At 44.9% G+C, this 13,493-nt stretch overlaps 1 protein-coding gene across 1 annotated transcript in view; it reads left to right on the forward strand.

Moving 5' to 3' along the window:
- Nucleotides 1–13,493, forward strand: part of LOC119445845 (transcription elongation factor SPT6-like) — an 81,656-nt gene that overhangs the window by 15,162 nt on the left and 53,001 nt on the right. The window contains 7 exon segments of the mRNA XM_037710148.2: nucleotides 66–195; nucleotides 2,852–3,002; nucleotides 5,897–5,992; nucleotides 6,080–6,181; nucleotides 7,017–7,160; nucleotides 9,918–10,048; nucleotides 12,895–13,012. Of these exon segments, the coding sequence (XP_037566076.1) occupies nucleotides 66–195; nucleotides 2,852–3,002; nucleotides 5,897–5,992; nucleotides 6,080–6,181; nucleotides 7,017–7,160; nucleotides 9,918–10,048; nucleotides 12,895–13,012 (872 nt within the window).

Below are 13,493 nucleotides of genomic sequence, written 5' to 3' on the forward strand. Positions count from 1 at the left end.
TGGCCGCTTGGAACTTGTTAGGCAATGTAATAATGTAATGAGTAGCGCTTCTCCCTCGTTTGCAGATGGCCTTGCAAAGAAGTTTGGCTTGACACCAGAGCAGTTTGGAGAGAATCTCCGAGACAATTACCAGAGGCACGAGGTGGACCAGTTTCCGGTCGAACCCCTGATGGCTGCTACTGATTTTGTCAGCAAGTGAGTTTTTTTTTTTTTTTTTCTGCTGCACTTTCATGCATTTGGGAACCTTTCTGTTTGGGCTGGTACTGTTCACTTGCTCACTCTGGAAATTATTTCTGTCGTCTCCTCGGCTGCACATTATTCTACCCCATTCAGTACCACAAGGTTGTCACATTGCTTCATTACATCAGTGCAATCGAATTTCCCAATCTTAAGGTGTTGTTTATTTCTTGTCTTATCCCTGTATTCATAAAGTCCTCTTGAAAACCATGCTTGACTTGATTTAAATGACGCCTGTCGTGAATGCGCTGAAGGAAACGCAGTGAGCATCTTGGGCACGATTACGCCAGGCGTCATTGAGATCAAGTCGAGTGTGGGCTTCACGTTGAGTCATTTCTGAATACAGGGCTGAAAGTTTGGCCACAGACGCATTTGCACTGGTGTCAGGCCCTGAACACTTTTGCTTGCACAAAATAAGCAGGCTTTAGTTAAAAAAATGTTCGGTGTTGTCATTCAAGAGTTGAAAACTTGTACACTGCCATCAAGGCTGAAAAGTGGGGTAGTTAGTCACAGGAGCTCGCATGCATATTGGCTGCACAAGCACTCAAAACACCCAGATAAAGAGATTGGTATCGACTCTAAGAACACCAGGGGGAGGGGGAAGAAAACAAAAACAGGACTATTAGTTGTTCCAGTACTTTAATTCGTTCTTTGTGCGTGTATATACCGTATTTACATTATTCTAACATGCCTCAAAATCTAATGCGCAGCCAAGTTTCGCGGTATCGAAGTAAGAAAATAATAGTAATGTACCTAATAAAAAGAAGAAAAAAATCATAGCATACCCCTACGTTCGTGATCAGAAAAAAAGAGATGTGCAAAATTTACCTTCACAGACGGGAAAAGCTTTTCTTTAAAATGAGGGACACGCCGTCGTTTGCACTTTATTGGCAACAGATACCAAGCACACAAGGGCGGTATTCCCGAGCGATCACATTTAGAGCTACAGTCAAACCTCGATATAACGAACCTCGATTTAATGAAATTTGCGATGTAACAAACTATTTTTATTTCCCCATCTTAGTTCCATTGCATCAACGAACCCTCGATATAACAAAGTTTTTCACTGCAAGTACCGTATTTACTCGATTGTAATGCGCTCTCGATTGTAACGCGCCCCCGTTTTCTGTGACCAAAAAACTATATCCTACAGTACCGCGCACCTCATGCTTTCATACAGCAATACAACTTTCTCTCGTTTGGAAAAACAGAGATTCCCTCCCAATGCACTAAAGTTGCGATGAATTAAAAAAGTCGCAGTTTCGCCCGAAAGGCGAAGCATCGATTGCGATAGAAAATTAGTAGACCGCTATACGAAGTAAGGATAGCAGTTTTATCGGCCGTATAAACTTGCAAACATTCGCTTACTAAATAAATTAACAAGCACGGTGTTACGCACGCACAAGCAAACATGAACACATCTCGCTCGTTGACCGTGGAAACTCGCCGTCAAAACGCTGGAGTGACGAAGCGCAGTGAGCGAATGACCTTCATGCTAGCATGCCTGTTGCTATAAGCGGCGAAAACACAGCGCGCGGCGGACTGTCCCCGTCGCAGATCGCTTTCAAGATAGGGCCAAGGCGATCGTATTGCCGAAGTGGATCGTCGCAGAATACGTCCTGCTTCAGTCCACTGAAACCTTTCCGTGCTGCTCTGCTGGCGAACATCCTCTCCTTCTGTTTACGCCAGTCCCGTACGTAAGTTTTGGATTCTCTAAACGCCCGTGATGCGGCCCGATTTCCGCCCATCTCCACATATCCCGACAACCCGCATGATCACTTTCCTTTTAAATGCGGCGTCATGATTAACTCGGCACTTCATGCTGATAGAGCAGACGCAGAAAACCGGAAGACAGTAGACTAATGCCTAAGCACACGTACTGCAGCACGTGGAGGAAGCTACGGCAGCTAGGCTAGAGAATAGCTAGGCTCGAAGCACGTCAGAAGCGGCCATTTTGAAATGCTGACAGCTATATGGTAACGCAGATTTAGAGATGTACTCTATTCTAACGCACACGCAATTTTTGGACCTGTTTCTATCGGAAAAAAAAGTGCGCGTTAGATTTAAGTAAATACGGTACAACTTCGTTATATCGAGGTTTGACTGTACTACTATCACTTTCACAAGATTTTACGTGGCTCTGGCATCGGACTTGTCGAAGTATGCGGCCGAAAGTGTTCCTTGCACTACGCAGATAGTAAGCTTGGCACAGCGCTAAAAACGCTGCCTGCCGTATACGCCAACTCATCCGGTACTGAGTCATGTGAAATCTCGTGAAAGGGATAGTATCACTGAAAGTGACTGATCTAGACTACCGCTCCAGATTGTAGTCGAGCACAAAATGAACCCGAAGGTGCTCAGTTGCCATTTTGTGTGTGTGATGACTGCGTCTGAAGGCTCTGACGGTAGAATGTTGCCAACGCTGACAACACGTTTAGGTTCCGTGTCCAAATTTTTCAGAATTTTCTGAAAAAATGTGCACGTTAGAGTCGTGTAAGTACGGTATGTAAGTAGTGACAGCTGCTGTTTGTGTTCTGGCACCATAAGCCAGTGAGGCTACAGAAAATATGTTTCAAGGTGACATTTGCATGCTTGATGCTTGATTCATCTGCAGGCGCTTCACAACACCCGAGGAGGCTCTGAAAGCAGCACGATACATGGTGGCGGTGATGATTGCTATGGACCCTCTGGTACGAAGGTGCATACGTGAAACCTTCTTCGAGAGGGCCAAGATCAGCATTTCACCGACGAAGAAGGGTCTCAAGGCAAGTAGCCATGTCCTCAGTACTTCCATGTCTAGCGTGTAGTTCCGTTCACTGTAGCAATGGCAAATTGCTGAGTAACCAGAGGAGTTGCTCATGCCTACCTGCTTAGGCGGGGCTGCATCACCCTTTGCATTCCGTTTCTCAGGTGATAGAGGCCACAAACAGAGCAGGTAATTTTTAAAATGAAACTTGCATTGTGAAATGATGGGTTTCAATTTGACTTGACTTCATTTCAATTAATTAACTATAAACGCAATATAAGCGATCTTGTGCGCCATGGCGACAAGCGATGCGACGAAGATAGCTGTCGCGTCCACTCATTGCTCACTAGTCGAACCCCACATAAGGGATGACTTTGAGTAATGGCTCACCAGTGTTGCCACTATGGGGGCAGCAGATACGCACCTTAACTGGAGTGATGCATGCTCTAATAATTAAAATTTTTTTGTTTTGATGTACAGAGAACCATAAAATATTTCTGAAAGTCTTGCAGTAGGTTTTTTCCTTGCACGTATCAAAATTTGGTCATTTGAGTGACAACTGGTTGTAGGCCACTTATGTACAGCCTGTTCCGGCCTCGCACTATTGGCTAGTCATTCATAACACCTCTTGGCAAGGAATGACGAATTCTTAATTTCCTGAACCGAGCGATGGAGTGAACAGAATGAGGACCTGGTTGCGCGACGGCCTGTTTCGGTGCTTGTTGCTGTCGCGCACAATATCGCTCGCATGGAGTATTGGCTTCGTTGTAGCCGTAACTTTATTGTAGGTCTAAAGGCATAAGGCGAGGAGCTGCAGCAGAGTAGGGTAACACAACGTAGGTATATGGATGAAAACAACAATGACATGAATGACATTTAGTTGATACATGAATGATTACATGAATGACATTTAGTTGTTATGCAACTGCTGAAGCAGAAAAGCCGCGAAATAAGCCAAAAAAGGACACTGAAAAACTGCTGCGGTTGTTGTACTGGGCGGAGGAGGAGCATGCCCTTCGTTAAGGCCCAACCGCATGCACGCGATATTCAAGCGACGGCGACAAGCGACGCGACAGGCACACCCTGTCGCGCTGTCGTGTCGCGGCGTGGAGCAACCACATGAACGCGACATCGCGAAAAAGAGTAGCGACGGATTGTTGTGCGAATAAATGTTATCTTGCGCGCGTAAAGAAATGTCAATTTTATCAAAAGGTCAATGTTTTATCTATACCTAGCTAAAATATGCTATCATCCCAAGTGAAAATCCGTCCCATGCATCCCCAGAGGAACTCCGTCCCATGCCGCCAGCGTAAGGTGCCGTGGCGCCATCTGTTGAGTAAAACTTAAAACACTTTCTCAGCTCTCGGTGGCGTCTCAGGCCTAACAGCGTCAAAACAAAACAACCGATCTCAATAATAACGACAAGAGAGCGCCGATACTTAGTCTTCAGCTAGCGATGAGGTGAAGCGATGACTGATTGTACTATTTATTTTTTGCTGTCACAGCAGAGAGCAAGTTGCAAGAGCGAATTCAGATCGAAGCGGGCAGACTGATTGCTGCCATGTTGTTGTGCAATCACTGTCCCCAGCGGATGTCGTCGCGCTGACTTCCGGGCGACAAGTGATATTTTCTGGCTGGCCAGAAACCGGCGACACGACCGGCGACACGACCAGCGACAGCGACGGATAGCCCTCCGCGACGGCAAAACCTGTCGCTCGTCGCCGTCGCTTGTCGCTGTCGCTCGAAAATCGCGTGCATGCGGTTGGGCCTTTATTCACTGCAGCGGCAGACTGGACGCCTGCGCTCGGTCGGCGGTAGGAAATACTGAGCCCAGCAGTGTGTGTTGTTATAGAAAGGATATGCTCACATTTTGCATGTTGTGTTTCACTACCAATCATAACCAAAGCAACACATCAGCCGGGCGTCTCGCTGTTATACCTATGCTGGATTGTGAGGTGCAGCCATGCAACAGCCACAGCAAACGATGATGCTTCAAATAGACAAGGGAGGGGGGGTGGGAAATGACAGACAAGCACTTACGACAATTAAGCTTCGCTTAATTTGGCAATCATCTTCAGTGATTTCTGTGCAAATTTTCGGAGATGCGAAATTTAGTGGTGTCTTAAAACATAAAATTTGATAACAAAAGAGTAGGAACCGGCTGAGTGAAAGCTAAGAATGTACCTTTTAAGCAATTCAGTGATATGCCTTCCTTATATCACCAAGGGTTTACTTTAAGCTCTGTAGATTTCAGAGCACAGCTCTTAGGCGCCTGTTCCTGCGTTGAGCGTCGGCGTAACCGGCAGAACGAACGAGGGCAGCAGATGATGTAAGACGGTGATAGCGAAGAGAGCACGAGGAGGAAAGCGGAGGAGGAGAGAGAGTATGGCGGAAGGGTGGGGAGGAAAGCGGAGTGCTGCACGAGTCTTGCTCCACAGCGGCGACCCGCTACAAGATGACGCCATAGGACCGAGTGCGCTGTCACCTGGTCGCCAATGACGTCATTACTAAGGCATGCGGTGAGCGTGTCCACCGATACAATGTATGGGAACAAAGTGCTGGTGTGGGCTTAGGACCCACTGTGCATGCGTTACTTCACCTGCACCGCCGCTACTAGAGAATGTGCTCTGCGCGAGTGAAGCGTTCCCGTATTCATGCTTTCTTTCTGAATAATGAGCGACACAACCGGTGGAATTCAAAACACCTTAAGTGCTGCGCTTGAATTTCGCATTAGCGAGTATCGTAATCGTCGGTGGAATTTTTCGTGCACTTTTCAAATAATTGCATTTCTCTTATCTGCAGTCCAGCAATGGATGCCACATTGGTGTTAAAGGCAATTGTTTTCTTGACTAACGAATCCAGATTTACCAAAAAACAGGCCGTGCATTTACCGTGTCCTGTTGCATTCTGTAGGAAATCGATGAGAACCACTCATGCTATTCAGTGAAGTACCTGAAAAACAAGCCTGTTCGAGATTTGGAAGGAGCACAGTTTCTTAACATGACGCAGGTGATGTCCGTTTCCTGTTCTTTCAATCTTAGGCACTGCCCTTAGATAAGGCGTGTTTGAATATTAACTGGATTCCTGTTTTCTCAGGCTGAAAACGAGAAGCTGCTCAATATCACCATTTCTATGGATGGAAGCACTCAATCAAATCCTGGAGTTTACCTTGATGAGATCAAGCAGCTCTACTACAGGGTATGTACACTTGACATGAGCCCATGACAAGTAGATTCAGCCTTTGGTTCATACTCTATTTCAGCAGGCGTGAACAGCTTCTGGATGTAATCATATATTAGTTACTGCTTTGATTCTGAAAAAGAGTTGATTTCTTGTTAGAAATTGGTGCTGTGACTACTTCAGCCGATAGTAATGGTGGTGTATTGCCCTTATTTGCTGGTATTGATGGGAACGGCACTAAAGAAAAATAATTTCACCTGTATAAGTAAAATACTTTTCTAAAGTCTGCTGGGGCTTAGTTCATTTTTTTAATTGGTAGAGATGGAGTGTATATTGCATTCTTAAAAAAAAGAAAAAAAGAGAAGAAGCAGCAGCCTAACACGGAACTTGGCAAGTTTCAGGATTCTTCAGTGAGTCATAATGGGCCAAGTTAGAAAAAAATCATCTGAAACCTGTGTCATCACACTGATATGCAAGCACCTGGGGTCTTGGCATGAAATTCAAGAAAGGGAACTTTCATTTTCTCTTCTAGTAACCTCTTATGATCAAATTAATGCAGATAGAGTTCAGAAGAAATACTTTAGCAGTCAAAACTAATTTAGTGTTGCTTATTTGTGCACTTCAGTGCACAAATTAAAAGTAGTAGCAGTAGCAGTGTGCTTTGCCTTTTTTTAGCAGCCTCTGGTTGGTATTTAGGTGCACCATTTCTCTTGGTAGGCCAATACACTACTTGCCTTCTGTTCATTTCTGAGTAGTACTTGAGAAAGCAAGACTTGTTTGTTTGTGGTGCTCTGTGGAGCCAGTTGTGAATTTTACCATGATGTGTGTGTGCATTGTTGTCTTTCCCACTCAGGACGAGTTCAGCAACAATGTCCAGGAGTGGAACAACCAGCGCAGTGAGGCTCTCAGCTTTGCCCTGAGCAAATTTCTCTACCCAAGCTTTGAGAAGGAGCTCAAGGCACAGCTGCTCAACGAAGCGCAGGAAGGCATCATCAAGGTGAGGTGCAGCGCTGTGCGGAGGGGGGTCTTGCTTTTCGCTCCTTTATTACTCTGATGGGTCTGGCTTTTTGATGCTACGTTTTTATGTTGGGTCTCGCTCGTTGGTGTACCATTGTTTCTCTGATGGATCTGGCCTGTTGGTTGCTCTTTTATTCCTCTGATGGGTCTGGCTTGGTGCTCTGCTATTCCTCTTGATTTATTTTTCTTAACAACATATAGGAGGCAAAAATAATGAGTGCTTACTTGTAATGGAACTTACTGTGATACACATGTGTACTATACCCCCCGCAAGGAATGTGATAAAGAAACTTTAAAACAGAGTGCCTCTTATGCAAAATTACCAGTGAGTGCAATTTCACGCCCCTGTGCACCTGGTTTCCAAAGCTTAAAAGGTGAACTTGTCGCAATATCACTCGAACTGTGGACGACAAAAACAAAAGTACACAGATTAATTAGACCTAGATTGACATGTTTCAATGCATGAGTATAGTACATAGGTCGTTCAGTGACTGTCTAATTTGAAGACATAGGTGAAATAACAATTTTTGTTGGAAAAGTTCATAGCTGTGGCAGATGTCAGCAATTCAGCAATAATTACCAGTAAGCCCTAATCACTAATAATTCTCACTGATAAATGTCTTTGACTACTGGCACACACTGCAGCTTAGGGGTTGAAGTTGCCTGAGAGGATCACCCAGTTTCAAAATAATAATCTCCAACGTCACTGGCAATATACCGTGAGGACACATATCTCGAAACTGGTGCTAGTCTACAGAATGGACATACCTTGAGCACTGACTGGCTTTGGTTCTGCAGTTGCACTGTGTGCTCTAGAGCAAATATTTTAAAGTTAATTGGTGAAATTTTCGGTGTTGCCACAGCTATAAATCATGTCCACCAAAAGTGACCATTTTGTTTCGAATCTCCTATTTTTGATAAGTTAAGAAGCATCCTGTGTATATAGATGCACTGGGAATAGCACAAGCTGGACACACACATTTTAATTGAAGTGAAGGCCACATGTGCCGTGCCTCCCTGCTCTCAAAGGTGAAGCAATTGTTTGTTTGACAACGTTATTTGATACAAACATCTTTTTTCTGATCATAAGCCTTGACCACATAGAGCAACTTTTGTTCATGAAGGTGCACTGGAGCACGGGATTCAGATGATTAGGGTGAAACACTCAATGTGTGGCAAATGCTTGTGCAGTGTGGTTTCATGAGCATATATTTTTGAGGCATGTGGCATTACTATGGTTCTTGTTGGTAAGGCATCGTGCTGACAAGTAGGTGCCATAGCCACGACGACAGCCTCATTTGTTCGTACAAATGCTTGCGACAGGTAATTCAGTCTAGTGATCAAATTTCAGATTTATGTTGAAATCCTGTGTTTTATTGCTGTGTAAAGTGGAACTGCATGGGCTAGACGAATAAACCAGACTTGCACACTTGATGCAGGAAGTCTTAAAGTAATTGTAGCCACAATTGTAGCCTTGTTTAAAGGTTCATTTGAAATTTATCATTGTGGTTTATTTGTAATGTTGTCTAATTTGCTCTTGCTTTGCAGACATGGCTGCAGTAGTCAAGTCCAAATGTGTGTGGAATGCAGCAGTGCTTGCGTTGTGAGATTAAGGTGTGCATTAAAAAAACTGCCCCAAGGGGGTCAGAATTAATCCGGAGCCCTCTGCTACATCATCTCTCACATCCCATGTGTTGGTATTAGACGTTAAACTCTCTGTCAGTCATCAGTGATCCTAGCACTAGCAGCCTACAGCATTCAGCATTGAGGCCAAGCAAGGCACATGATCATAATGGATTTTTTTTCATAGTAAACTATAGAGCATTTTATATAGGACAGGAATTTTGCTGCAGTCATTCTAGGCTTACTCAAGGAAGAGAGGTCCAAAGGTCAATCTGAACTTCTGCTGTGCTCTGAAGTGTTCATAACAAAGAAATTTTTTTTCTTGGAAAAGCAGACTCTATGAACATTGCAAGTAATACTAGTTTGTTAAAACAAATACAGCTGTGAGTAAGGCCTCTATGGGTTGAGCCCACCTGATCCAAGACATGGAAGGAATTTAGAATTTGCTGTGGATGTCTTTAGCTCAAAAACACTGTATAGATGGAGCTTTTTGTAGGTTTTCAAATGAAGGAGGCAGAATCTGGCATACAAGTGGAACATTTGAATGGTCACTTTCAAGCGCTCTGGCAGCACACTTTACATTTGGCTGGTTGAAATGAAGTGCTTAAAACAATTTCACCTTGGGACACACACAAGCGCTTGTGTGTCCGCTTGATTGTCCTGGTCTGTCACCGCACTTAAGCACTCTAGACTATGTCTTACCAACAAGGGCGAACTTGAATTTGCGTCACATTCACCTGGTTCATTCAGTGCACTTGAAAGCATTCTCACCTTCGAAATGGGAACCTAGATCATTCACCTGGTTCATTCAGTGCACTTGAAAGCATTCTCACCTTCGAAATGGCAACCTAGATCTGATAGAATTGTGGTTACGTGGCCGATCTGATTGCATGCATTTTCTGTCTGCAATATTGAAGGGCTCTGCAGTGTTGCAAACAGAATCGGAGCATGGTAGAAACCAGTCAAATGCTGTGCCATAAAGCTCTGCGAGCTGTTTGTTTATGAGCTCTGCGCCACTGTGTCTCTATAATAAACATATAGTGAAAGGGGGTGACTGCTGCCAGCTTGCTTGAAACGACATTTTTATTTTAATTGTTTGAACGTGTGTTTCTAGGCTTGCTCCCGAAAGTTGTACAACTGGCTGAAGGTGGCCCCGTACCAGGTGGACGCCCAAATGGAGGAGGATGAGGACTTTGACACTCGTGATGGCATTCGGGTGTTTGCCATTGCCTACGAGAACAATTGGTGAGGTGTACCCGTATTTGACAAGTGAATACATGGTGGCACATGTGGACTTGGAAGTCGGTGGTTTAGAATAGATTAATCTCAATATATTGTACCTCACTTTAACAAGTTGTAGCGCACAGTCAATTTTTTGTAAAGTTAGCTTGCATTAAGGATTGTGTATTCTTTTGTAATGGGATTAGCATTCTTAGTATTTTTCACACATTTTCTGGTATCCATCTACAGTCGAACGCCTTTATAACGAAGTGCTTGAGACATCCAAAATTCTTTGTTATACAGGTCACTTCGATGGAAAGGGTGTGCACCGTACCACTCGCACTAGAGCAGGCTAAACGTGTTCAACAAAACAAAACGCCTGCTTAACATGAATTCAGGAGAGACTTTATGAAATATGTCACTAATTGTTCTGTGTACACTTTGTCTGACAGAATGTGTGACAGCCAAACTTATTGCACCAAGGCTCACAGCATGCTCCGCAGTGAAACGTAGCAGCTACGAATGCTGCTATTGGCCTCCCTTGCCATCAAAATCCTGGTTTGTGTACAGGATTTTCATCATTGTTGCTTTTCGTTGGCATTCGCGTCGTTTTCACCCTAGCTTGCCTTGAAGACGTCATCGGTCGTGAGTTATTGATTCCACAATCACGCTGTCATGAACTGCGATGCACTTGTCAGTCGGCTACAAAAAGGAGTGTACGAGTTGAGTGATTCCTGGAGCAGTGCAGCAGGACCCTTACTTGTGACATCGGCACACTCAAGTGCGTCACTAGCACTGCCATTAGCGCTAGCGCAGAGCGCACCTTGGTGACGTATGCAGGGTGCAGTGGTACCAGCGCTACGTAGGGTTCGCTGTAAAGCAACAAATCAGCCTTTGGGGTCGTCGTACAGGCGTTGTACACGCGTTCAGAATACGCATGAAAGATAGGAATTTGGCCAGGACATAACAAAATCCTTCGTTGTACAGGTCATTTCGTTGTGAAGGCGTTCGACTGTATCTGCCTATCTACGTCTCTAACCGTTTTCCCACCAACTTGGGTCGCTGGGTATTCCATGGTCTAATGAGTAGAGCATCGAGCTGCTGTGCTGAGGGAACTGGGTTCGTAACCAACAGCGACAAGCTTGTGTCACTGGCTGTGTGACAGTGGGTGGGTATGTGTCGTTTTTCAATGCGCCTTTTTCATGCCAACTTGGGTCGCTCGGTAAGTGGCACTGGGTATGTGCCACCCTTCAATGACATAAAAAGATCCCTTTAAGATTTCTCCGGTGCTGGGTGGATTCGAACCCACGTCAATATACTTAAACAATCTCGTGTAAATACAGTGAAAGCTCGTTGCTGTGAACAACCTCTAACAAACGTTTCATATTAACAAACTTCACAAAAATAGGAAAAAAAAAAACAGCGCAAAAGAGGGACACGACAGAGCGACAAGCACACAGCGCTGACTTGCTGCTATTGCCTCCCTTGCCGTCAAAATCCTGGTTTGTTTACAGGATTTTCATCATTGTTGCTTTCGTTGACATTCGCGTCGTTTTCACCCTAGCTTGCCTTGAATACTTTATCGGTCGTCAGTTATTGGTCGCTGACTTGGTTGCAAGTCAGCGCTGTGTGCGTGTCGCTCTCTCGTGTCCCTGTCTTTTTTGCGCTGTGTTTTTTCCAATGAATCACCAACACGCCCAAGCTTCCACGTTAAATCGCTTTACAAAAATAGTTTCAGTGTAAAACTATTTCAGTACTACAAACATTAGAGCACCGAACTTTTCAGAACAACGATAGTCATTCAGTTTCTGCATCATGTTAACGATGCCTCAGTACTATGAATTAATATTACGAAATCTGGGGATTCTTAATTTGTGTGTATCCCTCACGACAGCCTGAACAGCAGGCTAGCAGACGACAAGGCGCTGAAAGCGTATGCCGCGGTGCATCGGTTTGGAAAACCTGAGACGGCGTCAGAGGAGAAAAACGTGGGAGTGAACTTTTTTTTTATTGCTGAGCTGACGAGGCATCAGGTTTTGCGAGTGCATGCTCCGCCCAGACAAGTGTTGCCTAGCAAAGGAGGCGCGCCTCTTCCTTCTTTCGCGCTTCTTTCTGTGACTGTACCAGCTACGTGGCGGAGAAATGTAACCTAATCTCCGTGCTCATCGCCACACGGTCGCACTTTTCGGATGGTGTCGTTTACACTTGCTTGCACTCTGTAATAGTTCAGGTGTCCGCTTCAAGCGAGATACTTGCAGTGTCCACGGTAACGAATCTGGAATACAAACGAAAACAAACATTGCACTTTGGAGGAGACATGGAGCTTTCTCTTTGTTGGTGGTTTTCTCGGCATGTGCGTCTCTTTTGCGTGAGCCAATTTTACTATATGAATGATGCTTCGACGCCCACTACGCCCTAAGTGCGTCCTGCAGGACCCAAATAAAGTTTTTCCAGTCCAGTCCAATGATGCTTCGCTGATGCGTGGCAGTAGAATCTATGGAAAATAGCAACAGCGCAGGCCAATAGCCAGCAGCAATGTTTTCTTAGATAGCTCATACGGTGACAACTGATGAACTGAAGAGTCAGTGGGTAGAATGGGTAATCTTGGGGCTTTCACTGTAATCACCTTTCAGAATAACGAATAATTTGTAGTGGTCCCTTGAAGTTCGTTATATCGAGGTGTTTGTGTCTTGTTGCTCCTCTGCATCCATGTACTAGGTAGTTGCCCTACACTAAACGCTTTCGGAATGATGTACCAACAAGTCCAAATCGCAACTCTGATTGGTAATTCATTCAGGCCCAAAACTCCACTGCACAGTTACACCAGTTCTGACCTGATGCGTAATCCAGATGTACGTTGCTTTGCACAGGGAGGTTCCTGCTTTCGGCGCACTTATAGACGGCACTGGTGAAGTGATGGAGTACATCAGGCTCCCCCACTTGCTCAAGAGGAAAAACTCCTGGCGGGAGAAGGAGCGGGAACTCAAGGTGAAGTATACTGGGCAGGAATAAATAAATACAAAAGGACTGTTTGCTAGAAAAATTCACCTGACTGAAAAGGCATTTTTGAACATTGGAGGCTGCAAAATAATGATTTGTGTACTATAGTTGATAGGTGTGATAGGGTTGACTGCATGTGGTGGAGTACAGTGGATCTCGATGATACGAATCTCACGGGGTTACGAAAAATATTCGTATTAGCCGAAATTCGTATCATCGAAACACAATTAAAAGTAGCTAAATTAAAGAGTCAGAGGTGAACTCACTCAGGCCACGGAGAAAGAATAACTCGGGAGGCGCAACTCAGCTCCTTCTCGCGTCATAATGTCACGCTGGAGCGCGACGGCGGACGCTGTGACAGCGCCCCCTACCATACGCCGGACGCATGACGTATGGTCACGTGACGCTTTTGTCGAAGCAATGCAGCGGATGCGGGGAACGCGGGGCTCGGTAGCTCGGTTTTGTCGCC

The sequence above is a fragment of the Dermacentor silvarum genome, chromosome 3, assembly GCF_013339745.2.
Source record: "Dermacentor silvarum isolate Dsil-2018 chromosome 3, BIME_Dsil_1.4, whole genome shotgun sequence".
Lineage (NCBI taxonomy): Eukaryota > Metazoa > Arthropoda > Arachnida > Ixodida > Ixodidae > Dermacentor > Dermacentor silvarum.